We start from the raw sequence: 24,049 nt of genomic DNA on the forward strand, positions 1-24,049 counted from the left end.
TTTTGAAAAAAATTGCCTTGATGCTGTTTCTTATCTATGATTATGATAATGGTGTTAATATTATAAACAAAAGTTACACACCAAAACAAATGAGCAGTTCTTTAAAAACAATCTGTCTCTCCTTAACATTCTTTGCTTACTTAAGAATATCCGGTTCTTACCAAGATGGGTATATGGGTGGATTCATCCCACATACTCCCAACTTGCTGAGGAATAATACGATATCCATGCTTTATTCAGTTACTGATATAACAAGCTTTTACAGTTTGTCCATGAAATAAAATAACAGATGACAACGTTGTAAAAAACAGCAGCAATTCTGTCACTCTTGATTTTATTTAAATTAAAAATGTCAACTCCATCACTATTCTTTGTTTATTTGGGTGCATAAAATCATCTTCAGATGTTTTTTCTTGGAAAATATGCAGGCACATATTTGCTTGTGATGGTAAGCAAAATAGCTATCAAATTATTGTACATACTAGCTACCTTTACTACAATACTACAACTAAAACAAGAAAATCTAAACATTTTCTGATTTTTTTTGTGGTAATAACAGATGCTATATAGAGTCATTTAATGCTTTTTAAAGCCATATAAGCTATCATTGGAAAATAATCACAAGATGATGGTACACATAACTATATCAATATTTTATAATTCACATTCATTACATAAAAATGTGCTAGTTGTCAGATTTAAAAATATTTGGCTTATTAAATTAACTATTGGGGAAGCAGGAATAAAGAAATATAATTCTAATTTCAGAGCAGCTGCTTTCTTGTGATATAATGAGAGATTAACCACTTCTGGCTTTGTATAAATAAGAAAGGGGAAAATTGGCTGAAAATCTTTAATATAGTAAATTATACAATTTTATATTGATTTATTAAATAAGTCTGAAGTAGCATTAATTATGAATCATTCTTGGAATAATCGAAAAGTGTATAATACCTTCATGATATCACTCATTCTATTTTAAGTATTTGATGCAACTTATTATTTCATTAGCGTCTAGTTTTTCCATTTAAATGCCACAATAGGCTAATGCCATGAGCTGTGCAGTCTTATTTTCCCTCATTTAGTTATTTATTTTGAACATAGACATTCATTCTGCATTTATGGTAGCATGAATTTTGGAATTGGAAACCAGTTGTGGTGTAGTGGATAAAGACACCGGGCTTAGAAACCAGAGATTGTGAGTTCCAGTCCATCTTTAGACATAAAGCCAGTTAGATGACTTTCAGCCAGTCATTCGCTCTTAGTCCTAGGAAACAGGCAAGGACAAACTACTTCCGAAAAAGTTGCCAATAAAACTACAGGGCCTTATCCAAACAGTAGTCGGGGTATACAACACATATATACACAAACAGATTTATGAGTCACCAAAGAAATCATTATTCTGTAGATTTCTTTCAAGTTTTAAAAGAAGTTCTAGTCATCACTAGTTTCCTCACTGCAGCCTTTAGAAAAGTAGCATTCTTGTTAAAAAAAGGAATTATTTTGAATTCTACTTTATTTGTACAATGGCCAGCATATTTTATAGCATCATGGGGATTAGTGATGCTTGTAAAGTTTAATAAACAGTCAGCTCTGTGATTAATGAATTGTAATATATTTTGCTGTGTTTTTATAGTTGCTTAAAGAAAATATAAATTTTAGAATACATTTGAAATAAACATTGTAAATATAATTTAAGATTGCAGTATGAAATAGTTTTGAAATTAAAAAGCAAGGTGTTTTGAAACAGGAGGTTGTAGACTTTTTAAAATTACATTTATATTCTGAGAATGTATGTATATATGTATGTTACTGCAGACATATTCCTTATCAAATATACCTGTTCTGGTAAATTACAGACATAAAACTTTCACATCCTCTTAGATCAATCTTGTGTGCTGTATTGGCTTTGCAAGTCATGCACCTACAATTTGCATTAGTTTTTCAAGTCAATATTGGAGTGCAAAAAAGAGGGTTCCCGGCAAATAGTAAATAGTTTCCCCTATCGAATGTTGAAGATATTGAATAATTTATGAAATTCAACTCTTTGATGGTCATATAGTCCTCCCTGAAAAAATTTGCTCTCTGCTCAGAAACCAGTGACTCATAGCCCAGTTTGGAGAAGATATTGAAAATTGTGATGGTAGTACAGCTTTTCTAGACCTATTTCCATATAGGTAGAGATCTGCTTTTCAGCCTAAAACAATACCGTCAATCTCTTTATTCAGGCCTTTGCTGTGACATTACTTGGGAGAAGAATAATGGAAATGCAGTTCTACTACATTTTCTTGACCTCTCAGCTGTTTTTGATATCATTGACCATTGACCAGATCATATCACAGATTGCCTCTGAGAATTAAAGTTTAGGTCACTTTTCTATAGTACTTCCAGTAGTACTGGCAGGGACAATTGATAATTAATATTAGTGAATGAATTTTTAGAAAGAACTTATTTCATCCTCAGTGCTATTTAATGTCTACAGGAACAATAGGTGCAATTATCAGGTGATGCAAAGTATTATGCAATTTTTATTAGGAGAGGCTGAGGTTCTAGGATATCTGGATGTTGTGATGGGCTGGATGAGGCCAAAATAATGATAGCATGATGTCCAATGAGTTGCTATATTCACAGTCCCGAGAATAGAAATGTTACTTATAGATAGGACTATATTTTTCCTTCTACATATTTAATTATTAAACATTATCTGTACTTAAATTAGATGTCAAACATTCAGTTTCCAAGTATTTAAATCTCTCCAAAAAATTGCCGTTAAACTGCTTATTTCTCAGTTCTCTAGTATAGAAGTGTCACATACACACATACAGACAAACGTGTGTGTGTGTGGTATAATGCCACAAACTTTTATTAAAAGACCAGCAAATCAACTGCAGCCTTGATTTCAAATTCTTAATTTGTTAGTAGAGATGAGAACTTAATCTCATGTTATCATTCAGGAACTTTTCATGCAAGCATTAGAGTTAGTGTTAGTGTATTTGCAAATAAGCATGATGACTTGCTGTCTACATTTAACATTGTGTGTTATCTGATAATTTTCAGTGGAGAAGTTAAGCAATAAATCTAAAATGTTTGTTTTTACAGCAGGTTTTCTGCCACTGATTTATCATTTCCCCCCATATATTCTTTGCTATCTCTGAGCAACCATACGATGGAAAAATTATTTTCTGTATTTTTCATGTTTTTATTTATTGCTATATATTGCTAGTTTATTTAGAACCTTACATGTAAAACATGTCGTTTAAGCTATTAAGTCCAAAGCACTGCTCTGTGCAGAAATCCAAATTAAAGCATTTCTAGCTTCCATTTGTTTCAATGAAAAGAAGCCTACCCTTTCTCTAGATACCAGTAGGTAGTTTTATTGCCAATTTCTTTCATGTTGAAAAGGTTTTCTTTTTTCCAGCTGGAATTTGTCTCCATGATAGCTAAATCCACTATTTCATGTTTTACAAAGTGGAATAATGAAAAACAGCTCTTAACCTTCAGCATGATATATTTTCAATTATTTGAAGGATGTTATTTCATTCTCCCTCAATTTTTCTCCTCTGAATGCTAAACATTCAGTCTCTCTTCATAGCATTTAGTTTCTTGTACCCTGTCCATCCTCACTTGCCTTGACTGAATCCTCTTCAGTGGTGGGTTCCGGATCCCAGTGCAACTGGTACGGTGCAACCAGTACAGTGCAACGGGGGCCGGCGTCCACCACATGAACGCATGCAGTGCGCGCGTGTGTACACACACAGTGCATGTATGCGTACTTAGTGTCTATGATGCTCCATGATGCCTCCCTGATGCTCCAGCTGCTCGGTGGAGTGTCTCCTAGACGCCGTATGCTCCATGCACGGAAGCCCCAAAGAGCTCAAATACAGGTAAGGACAGTGGGCGGGCAAGTGGCCCTCCGGACCACCGTACCAAACGGTACCTGGTGCTCCCGGCAGGCACCGGTATGCCTGTACCGGGGCGTACTGGTCATAACCCACCACTGATCCTCTTAAACTATAGTGCTCCATAATAGACTTACCAAAACAGAATAAAATGGGAAGGATTTGAAAATTATATTTCTGTTGATACCACCTAAAATTGTACCTGCCTTTTTATGCTAGTCCATATTCAGTTTGCAGTTAATTACTATTCCATGATCTCCCTTTTTTATCCCCAAAATAATACTTGATGAGATATGCTGGTCTGAGAGATTAATTGGCTGAAAGTTTCCATTTCCATGGTTGAGGATAAACTTGAATCTTGTTTCCCAGGTAGTATTTCATCATTTTAACCTTTACATTGCACTGGCTCTCTTTACTAAGGAAGTTACATAAACAAAAATGTTAATCTAGCAAAACTTGCTCTTTTCAAATCTATGGTGACTTTTGGTAAATACTGCATGTTTATAAGAGTGTTTTTTAAAAAGTGTATAAGATACCAGGGTAGTTCAAGACCATCACAACCATCTGCAAAATCTAAATTATTTGCCAACCTATATTGAAAAATAATAGTTATACAGTATTAAAATCCCATTAAACAATTGTGACAAGCAGTAGCAATGTGTAAATTTTAAATTTTAATATGATAAATGTTGATAAATATAACCAATGCAAACAAATGTTCTTTTGGGGCGTGACCCGTCAAAAGCGCGGACGGCAAAAGCGCGATCGACAAAATCGCGCCTTTGACGTCATCACAGCGCGACGAAAAAGATCGAAAAATTCAAATAAAAATTAATAAAAATTAAATTAAAGCAAGCCGATTCACATAAAGGTAAGGGTTAGGGTTAGGGTTAGGGTTAGGTTAAGGGTTAGGGTTAGCTTTAGAGCGTTAGCGTTAGCGTTACGGTTAGGATAAGGGTTAGCGTTACGTTTTTCGTTACTTTAACGGTTAGGTTTAGGGTTAGGTTTAGGGTTAGGTTAAGAGTTAGGGTTAGGGTTAGGGTTAGGGTTAGGTTTGGGGGGGTTAGGGGAAGGTTTTAGCTTTATTTTTACTTTTTTTCGATCTTTTTCGTCGCGCTGTGATGATGTCACAGCGCGCTTTTGTCGAGCGCGATTTTGTCCTACGCGCTTTTGTGGTGGAACCCTTTTGGGGTCCTCTGGAATTTTTAAAAGAGGAAAGTGGTCCTGGGAGAAAAAAGTTTTTAAAAACAATGTTTATAAGGTCAATCTTTTTAGGATTTGCTCTAGAATTTGCTCAGATGTGGTGTCAGATTGATTAAGTTTTTGTTTCCCAGAATGAAGGAAAACATTCCTCCTCAGATTATCTGCTACTTTACCTCTTTTCATAATTTTAAAAATAAATTCATAATAGTTCTGTTAGACTACGATTGATTTCCTTTATTATCCTATGATGGAATTTGATGAACTGGAGATTTAAACTCATTCAAAATAAACAGATATTAATTATGAAACTTAAGTTTCACTCCTGCCCTTTCACAACTGGCTGATGTACCTTGTGTACCTTGATATACCATTTTGGCTTGGGGAGGGGGGTGTAAAATAAATGATGACATTGTTATAATATGTTATGTGTTGTTCATGTGAGATTGTATCTGATAAGAACCAGATGTTTTTTACTATATCCTGACAAGTAGAACTCAAAAGTTCTGAAAAACTTTATTTTTCAGATGACTGTGTATTTGCTACATCCTCTTTTATATTCCCTTAAAATCAAGTACTCACTTTCCCCATCATTTTTAACACATTTGTAGAATACTTTTACATTTCTCAGCTTAGATCATTCCAGAAGTTTTGGACTACATCTTCTGTCATACCACATGATTAGTTAAGATACCATAGTGCAGGCAGTTAGAGAAATCCAAATTTGGAAAAAATGATTTATGCCATCTGGCACAATTAGTAGAACTATAAAATATAAGCACTCCCAGCTTCACAAACAATGAATGAATAGTAAAGAGGCTCAGTGCAAAACAATACAAGATTTCTATAGTTTCTATAATTCTATAAGGAAACTATCATATAAGCACCAACCAAAATTTCCAAATAAGTATGAAAATGCAAGACTTCTGTCCTATTTTGCATCTGTCAACCTGCTTTTCACAGGTGCCTTAATTGTATATTCAAATGTTTGTCATCCTTTGTATATCTTATTTGGAAATAAGCAACAGTGAGTTATATTTTAATTTGCTCTTCTGTTTCTTCACAGGACTGGTAGCTGCTTGATATTTCAGAATGCCTCTGGTAAAAAGAAACATAGACCCTAGGTATCTTTGCCACACAGCTCTGCCACGAGGGATCAAGAATGAACTGGAATGTGTTACTAATATTTCCTTGGCAAATATAATAAGACAATTAAGCAGTCTCAGTAAGTATTTCATTTATTAAGAATTAATTTATTTTAAAGGTAAATTTCATATGGCCAAATCTGCGTGGCTTTACCCTGAATCCTATTTCATCATGTTCATTTTTAATTTTTAAAAAAATATTCTCTCATATGTATACATATACATGTGTGTGTGTGAGAGAGAGATGCGTGTTTGTGTATGTGTGTGTGTGTGTGTGAACATATAAAACATAATTAATACATCCATAATTACTGAATTCTCCTAGAATATTTCCTCCATCATATTCCACCCATCAGAAAATCAAAGTAGTTTTAATTTCATATCTAGATGAAAGAGACTGTAATAAATGTAGTAAATTAAGCTCACTAAATGTTAATTCAAAACGGAAATAATGCATGCTTAAACAACTTCCCAGGAAGAGATTCTTAGCAACTGACTAATAATTACAATTATAATTTTTTCAGATGTGGTTGAATCTATTTTAAAACAGTTAGGAAACACTCAAGAGTCCAGGGGAAAAAACATGTTTGTATTGCCTTATACCCCCCTTCTGGCACACAAATACTTTATATATATATATATGTATATGTATATGTATATGTATATATATATATGTATATATATGTATATGTATATGTATATATGTGTGTGTGTGTGCACACACACACACACACACACACACACACATACCTACCTACTTTTTAAAAATTTGCCTCTTCAAAATCTCGGTGCGTCTTACACTCCGAAAAATATGGTATGTTCTTCCTGAACTTCATCATTGCTATCTAAATTTGGGTGTTTATTAGATAGAGGTTGCAAACTGCCTATCCTGATCTTTCCCTTCATATAGCAAAAATTGGCAGTTTCTCCAAGAATAGAATTGCATGACAGAAATGGCAGATTTTGGCCATGGCATCGACATTAGCAGAAATATTACATTGTACAAGGCAAACATTTGCCTCACTCTTTCTCTGTTGAACAAAGATAGCCCATTTTTTGCTCATTTCTGCCCTCCCCAGCCCCCAGGAGCTCTCTGAAAGCCTCCATAAGGGTATGCACAGCCATTTTGGTGAAGGGACGGGGCTTCGGGAAGTCAAAAATGCTGTATTCTGTGTATAAGACGCCCCCAGATTTTCAGCCTGTTTTTTGAGGGGGAAAAAGGTGCGTCTTATACTCCGAAAAAAATTCAACTACATCTTCCAAATAATATCTTTTGGTGCCAAAGAAGTTTCTTTGTATTGTTAAGGGAATATCACTCAAAGGATGACCCATTGGATCATGGGTTGTCTAGTTGTACTATATAAAAAAACCTTCATCAGATGGTCTCCTGAATTCAGAACATTGGTTATGATATGTAAAGCTCTTCAAAAGTAAAGCCTCCTCCCTCTATTACATCGTTATTAGATACCTTTCTAAGGCTTTCTTACTGTGTAAGATATGATTGAAGTTTACTAAATAAAGGGCTTTCAAAATTTTCCCTTTTTGCTGTGTAATTTTGAAAGAATTTTTTCCTGGTACTTACTTGCCTTAATGACATTTTGGGATTAAATGCATTTTTTAAATAAATTCTCCATCTTTTAGTTAGCTTGTATTTTCTCTGTTGATTTATTTGCCTTGCATGCCCTTTAAATAGCAATAGCAATAGCAGTTAGACTTATATACCGCTTCATAGGGCTTTCAGCCCTCTCTAAGCGGTTTACAGAGTCAGCATATTGCCCCCAACAACAATCCGGGTCCTCATTTTACCCACCTCGGAAGGATGGACGGCTGAGTCAACCCTGAGCCAGTGAGATTTGAACAGCCGAACTGCAGAACTGCAGTCAGCTGAAGTAGCCTGCAGTGCTGCATTTAACCACTGCGCCACCTCGGCTCACATTACAAGTTATTTAAGATTGATCATATTATTGATGGCTTCATGCACTGCAGCAGCTATTTCCCAAATTAGAGAAAATTGTATAGCCTCTCTCGCCCAGAAAAAAAATCAGGCTCTTCTAGCTTCTCTCTCTGTGTCCCTCTCCCTCTCTCTTTCCTACTTTGTTAACTGATCTTCCTAATACTGTTCCGACAGGCCTGGGGCTGATGAGTTCCCATCCCCGCTCGAATTGTGTGGCTGTTGATTGTTTTTAAATTGTTGTGTTGTTTGTCTGTTGTCTTTTTTTCCTGTTTGTATCCCCCCCCCCTTACTTGGTTTGTGAGCCGCCCTGAGTCCCTCTGGGAATAGGGCGGCATAGAAATACAATCAAATCAAATCAAATAATAACCTGATCCTGAGCCATGATTTTGTTCGTCAAGTCAATGGTAAAATAATTTGTAAATGAAGGAGAAAAGAGGAAATTAAAAGGATCCCATAGTTGTCCTTAAACAAAGTTAATGCTCTGTGGATATTACATTTATTATCAGCTTGGGTAAGCTTTCTATTTCATTTGTTGTCCTTTGGATTTCCAGTTTTGTGCCAGGGAATCTATTGAGGTTTAGGCAGAAAATGTATTTTATTCTGAGCCCAAAATATCTGAAATTGATATTCTGAGCTTAGAACACTTTACACATGCATAATATCTACAGGGCGGGGCATAACCTTTTCCTAGGGGGTCACAGCAACACTTGTAATAACAACACAAATAATTCATACACCATTCGAAAGCCCATCAAAAACTGAGTTTATTGACACGATTTAATAGTCAGTATGACCACCATTAGCCCTTCGAACAGCATTCAAACGAGGTGGATAAGAACACAACAAATCTTCAAACAGTTCCGTTCGATTTTCCAGATTTTTCAACACAGTTTCCAAATTCATTCTCAAAGTTTCAACCGAATATCGATTTTGACCTTGCTCCTGAATCATCAGAGCTTCCACTTCATCCTTAATTATGGCCCCAATGTTCTCTGCCGGATTGAGATCTGGCGAATTTCCCGGCCAGACGTCATTGCCCCAAAATTCGACATTGTTTTCCTTTAACAATTGCTGAGTCGCATTTGCACGCATGCAAGGAGCTTTGTCATGAAGAAAGACAGCCTCACCAACCACCAAGACATTGTCTGGATCACTGAGAAATGGAATGACATTCTCCAATAAAATTTTCTCACGGAAATAACTGCCATCCCAGGATTCCCCTTTATCCTTCAAAACCCAATGCAGTTTCTTGGCTGTGAAAATGACGAAAATCCCGATGCAAGTTGGATTGCGAACGATTTGTCGATATCGTTCATGTTTGGCGATGTCGTCGACGTCTTTAGCCCAAATTCGATCGTTCTGGAAATTCGGTTTTCGAATGGCATAAACGAAGAATTCGTCAGATGGCGCCAAATGAAGAAAATCTTCCTCGGTCCATTCAGACAACCAATCGCACAACCAAAGCCGATCTTGAACGTGTGTTTGAGTTTTCAATGGTTTGCAAATGACGTGGAATGGCTTCAAACCTTCTCGTTCTCGATATCGGCCGATTGTCCTTTGATCAACTCGTTTTCCACGAATTTGAAGGATTTCTTGGGCCACTTTTCGGTTTCCTTTTCGTTGTTTGCGACTGCCAGTTGCAATGATGGCTTTGCTTTCTTGGGACAGTTGCAGAGGACGCCCTTCTCCAAATTTTGTGAAACATTCTTGGGCTGTTTTGTTCCAATTATCAGTAACCCAATCCGGATGACGTTTCAATTTGTTTGCAATCCATTTTCGATTGATAAACGTCGCTCCAGCATCGCGAGCCTCTCGAAAGGCAATGCATTTTATTCTGTCAATGATCCTTTGTTCTTCCGAATCGAATTTTCCAGCCATTCTTAAAGCAAATTTAACATTTAATAGCTCATTCAATTCAGTTTTTTAGGGGCTTTAAAATGAGGTGTCGCGGAAGTTGTAAACTGCTGTCGATCTTGCTGTGACCCCCTAGGAAAAGGTTATGCCCCGCCCTGTAAACGGTTAGAAAAATCTATGCTTACATAGATTTGATGATGGATTCTGCAGCCAAAATCTTATAGTCTGATAGTATTTTGGAAAATACTGCTGGATGGCTAGCGAAGAAACCTACACTAATTTAAGCACATAGTTAGAGTATTTTTGTTGCTGCTGCTGTTAAGACCAATGGGCATGGTCTTACGCAAAGCTTGAATAGAACATTCTTCACTTTTGCTGTTGAATTAATATTTTTGAACATTTTCTGCCAATTTGTGTAGGCTTCTAAATGTCACTAAGTATGATTCTAAGCAGCATTTAGATTTAATTTTAAGTCTTTCTCTGCAGAAACTAAAACAAGGACCAGCATGTGTGAAACAAATATATCACCACATGAATTATTCATTGAATTTTCAACATAATCATCTTGAATCTCATGACTACATTATTTGTTGAAGTTTCAAGTATCCTGAGAAGATATCAAATTCCGGATTCAACTGCCCTTAAGTGAATTGTTCCATATATGGTCCAGAAACTATAGTTGCCTCCTGAGTTACTCTATCTATTATTTATCCTATCTGTAGATCATTTTGCATTGTAAAAGACAAGGTAGTAGTTGTAATAATGAGCACTACCTCTCTGGGCACTCTTCAAGTGAAAAGGGTGAATATTTCTTGAAACAGTATTATGAGGAGTGATAAGTACCAAATATGTATTTATTATAAATTATTGAGTATTGAGAATTTGAGATAGACTAGAATTATAGAGATAGTGGCTTTAAAAATACCTGTGTGTGTGCGAATAAGTTTATGTTAAATTTGCAATAGCTAAAAGGTTTTTTCAGGTAAATAAATAAAAATGCCTCTTAAAATTAAGATTTTAAAATATTCTCTTGCATCTTTTTTTTCTTTCCAACTACATCATTAAATTATTTTTTATCAACAAAATGATTCTACTAGGAAGAGGTTGAACACAACCAAATATAAGGGCCAATAAGTAAATAATAATAATAATAATATTTTTGCATTCCAAATAGAAGAAACTTGGTTTCCAAATATTCAACAATTTTGTTTGGATCTTCGGTAAAATACTTAACTAAAATACTTAAAGTCAAAATAATTTTATTTAAAGCTGCTAGATGTTCAGTATTTGTTTGTGTGGGAGTGTTACATATATGTATGAAATTATGAATAAGTAATCACTATACGTCAATGCCATTTTATTACTGTGGTAATATTCTTACACTCCAAATTGCATTAATCTTACCGTGAACATTCCATTCCTTCTCTTGATTAAAATAGTTATGGAATTCATTTTATTTCATTTATAACATTTCTACAGACTTTCATTTATAATGCATAGCAGTTATGCAGGTTTCAGATTCTAAACACCTAGAGCTCTGAGCAGTGGGGAAAAGAAACAGCAGATGCTTAACTGTTACACTTAAAAACACCTGGGATAATTATTGAGAAAAATGGAATATTTATTGGATCATGAAACAAAGCATACAAGCTCTTAAGAACTGAAGCAAGCTGCTGTTAATGGGCATTTCATGTGTGACTATATACAGGATTCCAATAAAAAGACTTATTGAAGTTTCTCCTGGGTACAAAACTGTTGCTTTCAGTGCAATAGACCAATATAGATATCATCAATATCTTTATTTTTTAAGCTTTCATTTTATTATATGATGTATATTTAAAATGGAAGTATGATACAACAATCCAAGTCCTTTGAAGCTTGTTCATATTCTTAGCCCTATTTTTAAAAACTTCCTTTTGCAGGTAAATATGCAGAAGATATCTTTGGAGAACTTTTCAACGAGGCACATAGTTTTTCTTTCCGAGTGAATTCCTTACAAGAACGTGTGGATCGTTTATCTGTCAGTGTTACACAACTTGATCCAAAGGAAGAAGAGCGTGAGTTTTTGCAAAAATAGTAAATTCATTACTTTATGGCTTGTACCAGATGTGGTTATCATTTGTAAATATTGGTACCAGAGACATTTTTATCTATTATTTGCAGTTAACAGATGTTGCACTATGAATCTGAAGCAAACCAGTATAAACAGCCTTTAAAATATGCCATTGAGAACATAAAATACATGATTGAGAACACATAAAAGCCATTTTCAATATCCCGCAGAATAATCTCTGTTCTGAGAGATCAAATTTCACTTAGGTCTGTTTGAGAGCAGATTTCAGGAGAAATTTGTTATAAAGTAGTTGCCATGCTGATACATGCCATGGCTGGGAGTCCTGCACAAGGCTAACAAATACTGATATAACTGATTTGTAAAAACTCCTCAGGTTGTTAATTTATTAGAGATGAAGATGAGGAAAATGAAATTTGTTCCACAAATATAAGTGGTGGTTCTCTGTTTCTTGATCGCAAAACTAGATGAATATGAATATATTTCTTCCATAAAATTCTTTTCATGACTTGGATATAATCCTTGAACTGGTAGTGGTATTTAGGAAGTCCTGTGATCAGCTTTGACTTGATAGCCACTGTGTGCCTTTTCGGGGAAAAGACAGTTCTATTGTGCAACCCCCGCCCCCCCCAATGCATGCGCACATGACCCCTGTCCTCCCCACGCTTTGTACTTGCGATGGACCCGGTTTTTGCCCTCCCCATGGTCCAGAGACTTTCTAGGAGCCTGTGGAGGGCGAAAACGGCCTCCCCTGTCCCCTCCCCCGAGGCCTTCAGGAGGCTTTCCTGAAGCCTCTGAAGGGCGAAAAATGGCCCTACAGCAAGCCGGAAGTCTGTTCCCGAACTTCTGGTTTGTGTATTAGGTTGTTTTTTCGCCCTCAAGAGGGCAAAAAACGGCCCAACACGCAAACCGGATGTTCGGGAATGGACTTCCAGGTTTGCCTGTAGGGTCGTTTTTCACCCTCCGAAAGCTTCATGGTAGTTTCTGCAAATATGTTTTCAAAAATATTTATTTGGTCTAACTGAAATCTGATCTGGATATCACTGTGATCTGGTTACTCAAAAGTATACCAGTGAAATTTCAGCTATTCCATTTAAAAAAGAAAGAATTTAAGAATGTTTTCACCTGAGTTTTAAAAATTTTTATCCATCCCGAAGATGGAAAGAAGGTTGAAAAAAAAATGAATCAAATTGGCATGATTACTCTCATTTTAATTACAATTGCAATAATTTTAATTACAAAAACATTTACAGTATTTTACAGTATTAATGTGCCAAGATTTCCAATACCAAACTTACATAACTTTATTCAAAACCAGGACTATTTTAATTAATCTTCTCTCTTAGAAATATATGGGCTTTCTCAGTTAAGAGATCAATAAATTCAGAGATGGAAAGCATTAGAAGTATTTAATCCTACCAGTTTTCATAGCATTTCCATTATGATATTCTTTGGAGGTGTTGAACTATATCCTGTGTCATGCTTAGGGGGACACCAGTTTGAAGAACCCCACTTTACTAGTTGCTGTTAGATAAATCCAAGTGCCCAGCACAAAATTTCCTTCACAGAAATTAATTGGTTTAATTCAGTTTCATGAAACATACAGTTATAGATTAATGCACACATTACTAATTAAATTCAATTACATAAATTATAGGCAGCAGAAATGCATGTTCAGTTTTGTTAACTACTTGAAATTAGATGTAAGCCACATCCAAGAAACAAGAGCATGATTGATAAATTATCTTGTAACGCATTTTTCCATTATATTATTCTTTTGTTGCTTGCAGTTAATTATTCATTTGGAAGATTTCTTCCACTAGCAAAATGCGCGCCATTATAAAGAATCAATTCTGATCAGCTTTGAGGAAACAATTTAGGAAAAATCATTGATGCCAGTAGTCTAACTTATATGTTAAACTTTAACAACATGTTGCATAAAAATAATAAAGGAGTGACAGCTACTCAACCAATTCAGAACCACATTCAAAGAAACTGTAGCAGCTTAATCTATCATTGTTAAGATGTTAATTTCCAATTTCAATTGCTCACATTTTCTTGTCATAGTAATTTTATTCTAATTTCAGAATGATTGTTGCTTCATTTCCACTAGATGTATTGAGAACATAATCCTCCACTTTTTTTTCTTTTGTTCAATCATGTCTCATTCCCAGAGAGAGCCTGGACAAGTTTTTACAGTTTCCTTGGCAAGGTTTTTCAGAAGTGGTTTGCCGCTGCCTCCTAAGACAGTGGCTGGCCCAAGGTCACCCAAGTAGCTTTGTGCTGATTTCTAACATAATGCCTTAGTCACTATATCAAATTAGCTCTTTTCTTCCAATTTACAGAATCATAATTGTCATTGTAGTTGACTATGTAGAAGCATTCAAAGCATTGCTCTGAAAAGTATGTTAATATGAGTTTAACATTCTTCTCCTTGAAGCATTAAAGAAGACAGATCTTCCAAAAGCCTTGGCATAACAGCTTTGAAGGCTTTCCCAGATATTTGTTTTGTGCACATGCACACGAGGCTTTTGTTAAGGTTGCAGTGTAATGAAGCAATTGGAAATGGAGGAACATATAATAGCAATTAGGTAAAGCCTTTGGCATATGTATAGTGATCTTTCAAAGTATGTGGCCGCTTTAATATTTTTAGGTGGGGTGTTTTCATACAACCTTCATTTTTAATGAGCAGATCCTAACAATTCTTATTCCTGTTTTCTTATGAAGTGCAAACTTCAGTATAACCATCTTTGAATACTAGAGATTAATAACACATTAACTATGTATATAATTATCTTCTCTTCAGTTTCACTGCAAGATATAACAATGAGAAAAGCTTTCCGAAGTTCCACAACTCAAGATCAACAGCTCTTTGACCGCAGGAGTCTTCCAATCCCTTTGCAGGAGACTTATGATACATGTGAACAGCCACCACCACTCAACATCCTGACCCCTTACAGGTTATCATTTCAAAAATCTATACCCTATGTTTATATTATGCACTTATTATTTACTCGGATAACAATTTTCAAAAATCTGTAACTGAATTGAAGGATTTCATTTGAAATCCCAATCCTTTTTCATCAAAAGTCACACAACTGATTGTATGCAACTTAAATTTCACAAATTATTAAAACAACTGGTCATTTTAACATTACATAATTGACTACTTAGATTACCTGCCTTGTATTTGGTTAATTGTTCATCATGATTATATTCTTTGGTAATACATAAGCAAATGATTTATATCTATTCGTGGCCTAGCTAATCCTGTATTGCCAATGTCTAGGGAACAATACTCCCCCCCCAGTTTTTCGTGTCTTGAAACGCTAAGAATTTAATTTGGTACTTTCTACAAGGAAAGCATATACAGCAAGCTGTAATGTACAACAACTTGTCATACTTAAACATGTACTAGAGGTTTTATCAAAGCATTTGATTGATTTATTGAGTGAGTGAGTGATTTTTATCCTGATAATATTTTATATTTTATAAATATTTTATCCTGATATTATTTACTTGATAAATAACTCAAGGTAAGCGTACCTAATACTCTGTCCTCCTATTTTACTCACAACAACAATTCTGTGAGGTGGGCTGGACAGAGAAAGGGACTGGCCCAAAGTCACCTAGCCAAATGTCTGAGGCAAGACTAGAACTCACCATTTCCTGGTTTCTAGGAAAGTACTTAACCTGTAGGCCAAACTGTCTTGTTATATACACATAATGTTCTTTTCAGTAGCTAAAGAGTCATAGTCAGGTCTAGTCCATACTATTGTTAAAGTGATTTCTTCGTGATGTGCCGAAGAAGAGGAACCTGTTTCTGGCATTAGAGGGCATAAAATATTTGATTAATTTGCCCCTGAGCATCTGCTGAGTGAATTTTCCTCATTATGAAGCATGTGGTTCCATTCTCAAGTGCTAACTTTTTTCAACCCATATTATTAGAACTTTGCAACCCAAATGACTTTTCAAACAAATTATTTAGATCATTAATTTCTATTGTTCAACTTTTCCTTATATTTTTCATATATGATTTTATATATTACCGAATTGTTAAGTCAGTGCATAAAATTCTGCAATGAGCTTAGCACTCAAGCTCCTTTTCAAAATCTACAAAACAAATAATAGAATTTAAATAGGAATTACATAATGAATTTTACAGGGCCTTTAAATATTTAGACATATGATGAAACATTTGCCATGATTTGTGTATTTAATAAATTAAAATTTAGGTCCACTTGTTATTGCCCCCAGATATGGTTATTTATTGAATTAACATCATCTAATGCTAATTTCTGATATTTCTTCAATGTGTGCTTTATAGAATTATAGCACAGTGTCAGTTATTTTTCTTGGAAATTAAAATGTACCTTTTCCCCTGTGTGTGTATGTAGGTAAATTCTGCTTAAGATTTCATCCCGCTAGGAATGTATTCTTCATTTGGAGATGAGGGTGTTATAATCTCAGATGTTATCATTCGATCTGTATTTAATAACATTTTACTCTGTTGTTTTGTCTTTAGAGATGATGGAAAAGAGGGTTTAAAATTTTACACGAATCCTTCATATTTCTTTGATCTATGGAAAGAAAAGATGTTACAAGATACAGAAGATAAAAGAAAGGAAAAGAGAAAACAGAAGGTAAAAGATACTGCTTTTGACCAACGACACAATGAAACAAAAGTAGCCCCATTAAGGCAGCCATTAAAATCATGTAATTTCCTAAACATAATAAAACTTATTTGAATAATAAGTTAAGAACTGGCAAAAGTAGTAGAAATGCCTTCAGAAAAAATAAAGTTTTGTATTTTTTAAAAAAGGGAAGATATGCACAATAGATAAAAAAGAATCTTCATTCGATCAGTTCAGGCCTATGATATATTTTCTTCCCTCTTGACTCTCAGGTAGAAGTTTTGTTCCCTGTATGATAAATTCTATAATGGGAAATAGAATGGATTAAACTTCTTATGTCCCTGCTGATTTTGGCTTGGATTTTCCCTGTTGATTAAAACATATTTTTATAATCGTGAGAAAAATCTTTCTGCAAAGCAGTAAAAATAAATATTGATAGCCTATGAATGTTTGTATATAGAGATACTGACCCTTTTGGAAGAGTATAAATTATCTTCCTTAGCTTTAGGTTATTTCTTGCTATTTACTCTCAAGTGGCATATCCAAGGCTTGATTGCTTATAAGGCCACTTATAATGGAAATAGATGGTAAAAAGCAAAAGATATTGTAACATTTGCAACATGTTTTATGCAGTTAGAAATTAATAAACACAAAAGGGTTTTCACTTAAATGTCTATCCCTGTCTTTCACCAGGCTGTACTACAGGGAAAGCGTAGGAACATCTCCTTAATGGAATATTTGTGTCATTGTGATGATGGCCAAGTCAAAACTATTGAACACATTATCTTCTACTGTAATTATTACCGAGATATTTGTACTACATTTATGTACCCACTAGTTTTACGACTACCAGCCCTTTCAGATCAATTTTACATCCATTTATTGCTTCCAGAAAACAGCTGTTATTGCTTTCAAAGTATAAGTTCTATAGGGCAGCATATAAAATATGGCAGGACCCTTAGCCAGGAGATGTTAATTGATGAGAGTATTTAATATACATACAGTGCATTCAGAAAGTATTCAGTCCCTTCACTTTTGTCAGTTTTGTTATGCTGCAGCTTGATTCTTCAGTTGTTAAAATTCATTTTTTCCTCATCAATATACGCTCAATACCCCATAATGATGAAGTAAAAACAGAATTTTAGAAATGCCTGTAAATTTATTAAAAATAAAAAAATGGAAATATCACATTGGCGTAAGTATTCAGACCCTTTGCAAACAACACTTGAAATTTAGCTTAGGTGCCTCCATGAATGGAGCAAAGTACAAGGATATCCTCAATGAAAACCTGTTTCACAGAGCTCCGGACCTCAGACTGGGCCAAAGGTTCACTTTCCAACATAACAATGGTCCTAAGCTCACAGCCAAGACAACCCAGGAGTGGCTTAGGGATAACTCTGTGAATATCCTAGGGTGGCCCAGGCAGAGTCCTGACTTGAACCCTATTGAACATCTCTGAAGGGACCTGAAAATAACTGTCCACTGATGGTTACCATCCAACATGACAAAGCCTGAGAAGATTTTCAAGGAAAAATAGTAGAAAATCCCCCAATCCAGGTGTGCAAAGCTTGTAGCATCATACGCCAAAAGACTCGAGGCTGTAATTGCTGCCAAAGGTGCTTCAAAAAAAGTACTGAGTGGAAGATATGAATACTTATGTCAATGTGATATTTCAGTTTTTTCTTTTAAATAAATTTATAGACATTTCTAAAATTCTGTTTTCACTTTATCATGGATACTGAGTGTAGATTGATGTGGGGAAAAATGAATTTCAATAACTGTAGAATCAGGCTGCAGCATAATAAAATTGACAAATGTGCAGGAGGTCTGAATACTTTCTGAACACACTGTATTTTCATCTTAGTTGCTTGTTAATAAAGATTCAGTTTTTGTAGAAATGCATATTTTAATTGGATTACGTTTTTATCTCAGGGTATGTTAGGTCATGTAAGTTTATAAATTTGTAGTTTCTAGCTTTTTATATTTTACTCTTGTATGTATTTAATAAGGCATAAACATAGCATCTTCTAGATCTTAAACTCATTAGTTAACAATTTTAGTTATAGTCACTATATATGTATAGTCAGTTTAGCTTCATAGGTATTTTATAGTAAATATAATAGATATGAGAGATTGTCTCTTTGTATTATGTACAATAATTCAGTGATTACTGATTTATATTGTTTATTACTTAACTGCTGAATGAATGACAAAAATGTGAAGATATTATCCCTGACAGTCTAGCTAAAATGTTATATCCTTGTTTAATTAAAAGAAAATGGATGTTTCTGGCGGATTCTGTTATGTTCTAAGCAGAACTCTTTCAGTGTCAGGTTTTCTATGGTTTTTTAATAGCAGAAGAATCTCGATCGTCCTCATGAACCAGAAAAAGTGCCACGGGCTCCTCATGACAGGCGCAGAGAATGGCAGAAATTAGCCCAGGGACCAGAACTTGCAGACGATGATGCCAGCCTTTTACATAAGCATATTGAAATTGCTAATGGCCCTGCCTCCCATTTTGAGACCAGGTTTGGTTTTTTTAACTCAGAGTTTGATCCTAGCCCATTTATGTTGTTTGTATGAATTTCAAGCTAGCTGTCATCTGTTCTATAATTAGCGGTAATTTTCTAGAAGGGTCCATAATTTGACCTTGCTGTAATAGATCATTGCTGTCTGTCATGCCACCTTATATTCATGATTAGACTTGCTATTTTTCTTCCCATATTCTCCAGGGAGGGCTTTTGAATACCTTACTCTCCAGACAACCCCCTCCTGTTCTTATATGTGAATGTGTGTATAATAGCAGTGATGATCATGATTGCTATTTGCTTTGGAGCTCGCAAAAGTGAATTTGTAATTTCTGTTCCTGCATTCACTGCACATCTTCAATGTTCACAGTTTATGACAGTTACAAAACAAGATATTAGATGTGTATATTTTGTTATCATGTGTTAAGTTGGCCATTTATCACTAATTGTTGGATGCTGTCTTCTTCCATAAGTATTGAAATAGTGGGCTAATTTTCCTTTTGAGAGAAATGTTTTTTTTCTTACAATGGCAGTGAAATCAGAGACTAAAATGAATTTAACATATGTGCATGGGATTTATTTCTGTTCAGACCGCAAGCATATGTGGAACACATGGATGGACCCTATTCTCTTTCTGCATTACCATACAGCCAAATGAACGAACTTCTTAGCAGGGCAGAAGAGCGTGTTTTAGTAAGACCACATGAACCTCCCCCACCCCCACCAATGCATGGAGGAGGAGGAGATGTGAAACCCATTCCACCCTGCGTTAGGTAAGAACCACTTAAAATGAAAGATCAGAGAGGCTTGGCAATAGCCGACACCGACAGACTGTAAATTGTAGGCACAAAATAAATAAATAAGCAAATAAGAAATCTTTACAGGAACAAAAATTCATGAAATGCCTACTCTCTGTTTGATAAATCTGAGTACTTTGATGCTCTTTAATACGCTTTGTTCTCTGAGGTTTTCCTGTGCATTTATTCAATAAATAGATTTATTGCCATTATTTATGAGCCAGTTCAACACCTATAGCCATCAAAATGAAAGTAGTGAAATAATATAGAACTCTAGAAAGTGACATATTCAAATTAAATCTAAAAAGAGGCGGAAAAAACTAAAATGCACATGCATGTAGTCCTTGTTTATCTACAGTGTACTGCCTCATATAGGAACAGTAGTAATGAAGAAGTAACTTTGCAACCAGTCTTTGTGTTTATGTCCTTTGCAGGTCTGTAAGCAAAGGAAAGCTGAACAAGATTGTAAGCACAGTCACAATTTTATTTAGGGACCACTTCATATCACAGCCAAGTTGCCAGTTCCTATTGTCACTAAACAAGGACTACCTGCAAAGCATATAATAGTCATTGGAACAATTTGCTACCATTATGTAAATCCCTTTCATTAGATCATTAACCTGCCCAAGAAAAGGCATACCTACTAGAATTGTCCAGTGATCCAGATTCTAAAGGTAAAAGTGGTTTGGTCCACGTATAGGTAGCAGACTTCAATTGTCAGCATCTCCTTAAATTAGGCGCACTTTTCCTGGATTTGCTCAGTTGTTGGCAGCCTTTTTAAACTATTGCTGCGGAGTGACATATGCCCGTGTCCTTTTATTTTTCAAATCTAAATTGTTAGACAGCCCTGATGGCATTACCAACTGAAATATAGATTGTAACCGGTGTTAGGCATAGTCAAAGCATCAGACTAAGATAGAGACGATCTAGATTCAACACTATCCCCAGTCATGAAATTCACTGGCTGACTATGAGCCATCACTATCTTTCAGCTTTTGGGAAAATATAGAGGAAAGGCTATCATGTACATTTTCTTCAGTTCCTGGAGGAAAGATGTTATTCTATAAAGCTAGCAATAAACAAATGAAAAAGATCACTTGCTCTCCAGTGATAATGATGTCTCTAGGAACACTTCAAACCCTGTCCAATTCTTTAAAATGCTATGTTTTTGGCCCCATCTCTGGGAGGAAGCTATTGAGGCCTGCAAAAATAATGTTGGGCAGCCATTTTTTTACACATGCTGTATAAAATCTACAGAATTCCACTGCAAATTTTACTTCACTTTGAAGTGCAGAGAGTGACCATAAGGAGGAAGGACAGTGTTTCACACTTCTTTTGTGGAGTATGCTCAAAAGAGAATCTTACCTCCCTTGTAATAATTTATTCTTAATGCTGGGCGCTCATCATCCCGGTTCTTAAACATTTTAATACATTTCATCATCATGTTAAGCAATGCATTGTCAGTTATTTAATTATTGTAACAAAATGCTCTCTACTTTGTCAGATTTGTCTTTTTAGTGGTATTTCATAATAGTTATACTGATTGAAGTCGCCTTTCATTTTCATGTGTTTTTCTTTATTAAATTACATATTGCCAACCAAACTATAATTATGTGATAATTGAGGGGGAAATTACAAATAAATATATTATTTATTTTCAAATTAGCAATGTAACTATTTGAAATACAATTTCAGAAATAAAATGGTAAACAATATGTGTTAGATATGGAATCAGTGGGAACTGGCTCAAGTATGACTGATTGCACTTTCAAAATATTTCCATGTTCTGAAATTATTATTGATACTTTGAATGTGACTACAACTAATTTCCATTCTTTTAGTTGTACTCATTTTCAGTACTTTTTTTTATCCCAGCTCTACTGCAGCTTTGACAGAAAATCGCCCTCAGTCACCTGCTGCTGGAAGAACTCAAGTCTTTGTGAGTCCCACTCCTCCCCCGCCTCCTCCCCCTCTTCCGTCTGCTCTATCTACTTCTTCATTAAGATCTGCAATGACTTCCACACCTCCCCCTCCAGTGCCACCCCCACCCCCTCCTCCCACCACTGCTTTACAACCTCCAGCGGTCCCTCCACCCCCTGCACCACTACAGATTGCTCCCGGAGTTCTTCATCCAGCTCCACCACCCATAGCACCTCCCTTAGCGCAACCCTCTCCTCCCATCACAAGAATTGCCCAAGTCTGTGAACCCGTTCCAGTTCCGCCAAGTGAAATTCAAGGGCTCCCTCCGCCTCCTCCACCTCCTCCACTGCCTCCTCCTGGTGTTCGTCCCTCATCCCCAGTTTCGACTCTTTCGCACCCGCCCAGCTCCACTATCCCAGGCCCTCACCTTCCCATAATGCCTCCATCCCCACCATCCCAAGTCACTCCTGTTCCTGAACCCAAACGGCACCCATCAACACTACCCGTCATCAGTGATGCCAGAAGTGTCCTCCTTGAAGCAATACGAAAAGGTACTAGTTATCTGTGGATCCATTAGCAGGACTGCATACTTGATGAAGCAAATATTCTTTTTGCAGATTTAATGTATTTTTTTAAAAAATATACATACTTAGCATAGAGTAAGCATGTTATCTTAAGCAAATTGCTATATGGATTTAAAAAAAAAACAAAAACCCACCTTCACTTGATGCTAGATTGTCATTTATTCTTAGATGGAGTTTATGACAGCTGCACATAAATGTTAGCTAAAATGGTGTCCACATAGTACAATATTGAGAACATAATCTGTGAAAGTGTCCCACAAGCATATTTTATAGTATTCGGTTATAACAACAACAAAAACCAGTATATAATTGATGCATTTTCTAACATATCAAACAGCTGCTCTCCAATTTTTCTTTCTGTTGTTCACAAGTTTCAAATTTTTTTTATAAAGCCAGTTATATTACTGTGTTTTGCTACTTGGTTGAAATTATTAGCACAAGTAACATAATAGCTTAATTTTTATTAATTTAAATAATTGGGAGATAAAGAATGGACAACTAGATAAAAGTATATTCTGATTTCTGTTTTAGACTTTTTGAAATTCAGTAGCCTTGGTCAGGATTGGTTTATTCTGATAAACATGGTATATTCTTGGTTTTGAAAGAACCAGAAAGTTTGAGTCTATTCTAAGGCTATAATTTATATAGCATTTTTTCAGTAAATTTTACAGCAAAGAAGTGACTATTTATCAAAGAAGCTACTGAAATATGTTTTCTTATTAAATTTCTATAAAAATAATCTATATCCATTATCTTAATTTATCTAACCACTTCACTGTAATTTGCTTCCCATGCTACTGGGAATTCACTTTTAATGAATTCACTTTTAAATCAGCAGCAGCCAGACCTTGGAACCTTTTGTATATCAACAGTTTACATTAATAATCAATTGGTGTATTCTTAAAGTCTGAATATCCTACTCTAAAGTTTATGAAGAAAGGTTATTACTGAATAATATTATTTTTGTAATTGCGTTTTTATATTCATAGATTTGTGTCCTTAGTTAAAGAATAATGGAAGAATTTCCCTTCTTAATTTCCCCTCCCTTCTTTATTAAACTAGCTTGTATGTCCCAAACAAGATGCCTAATGATACAAGGTACACAACATAGCGCCTGAGGCTGCTTCCCTCTCCAGCTTGATGCTTCGCTCAGTTGGATCTGATTATTTTTATTCTTTCTATTTAAAATAAATAAATAGAATTTGGAAGCTAGCATGTTGCAAAGCACAGCACCAGCCTCAGGCATTTCTGCACTATGAACAGTACCTATGTTGTACCTTTGAGACTCAGAAAATAAAATATTGAGGGGCTGGAACTCAGTATTTTCTTTGGGAGTGTGCCCAGCAACTCAGAAAAACAGGAATAGTTGAAGTATTTAGAGAACACCCTAACAAGCTAAAAGGATAATAGAGAACAATCGTACCCCATTTTCTTCTAGCAGATGCTTTGTGGTCATTCATACC

The 24,049-nt window shown here is 35.3% G+C and overlaps 1 protein-coding gene across 6 annotated transcripts in view; it reads left to right on the forward strand.

The window, feature by feature from the left end:
• Window positions 1-24,049, forward strand: part of WASF1 (WASP family member 1) — a 61,025-nt gene that overhangs the window by 35,180 nt on the left and 1,796 nt on the right. For 3 of the 6 annotated variants that reach the window (XM_014062571.2, XM_014062569.2, XM_014062570.2), the window contains 7 exons: window positions 6,166-6,324; window positions 11,975-12,109; window positions 14,930-15,083; window positions 16,649-16,766; window positions 19,113-19,285; window positions 19,876-20,058; window positions 21,958-22,553. In XM_014062571.2, the coding sequence (XP_013918046.1) occupies window positions 6,192-6,324; window positions 11,975-12,109; window positions 14,930-15,083; window positions 16,649-16,766; window positions 19,113-19,285; window positions 19,876-20,058; window positions 21,958-22,553 (1,492 nt within the window). In that variant the 5' untranslated portion in view covers window positions 6,166-6,191. Of the gene's footprint in view, window positions 1-3,757; window positions 3,885-6,165; window positions 6,325-11,974; window positions 12,110-14,929; window positions 15,084-16,648; window positions 16,767-19,112; window positions 19,286-19,875; window positions 20,059-21,957; window positions 22,554-24,049 lie in introns of those variants that run through there. The other 3 variants (XM_014062572.2, XM_087718652.1, XM_087718653.1) reach the window with 3 other exon arrangements.

This window comes from Thamnophis sirtalis, unplaced genomic scaffold (genome assembly GCF_051295495.1).
Source record: "Thamnophis sirtalis isolate CommonGarterSnake01/CBP01778 unplaced genomic scaffold, rThaSir2_p1.2 scaffold_6, whole genome shotgun sequence".
Classification (NCBI taxonomy): Eukaryota; Metazoa; Chordata; class Lepidosauria; order Squamata; family Natricidae; genus Thamnophis; species Thamnophis sirtalis.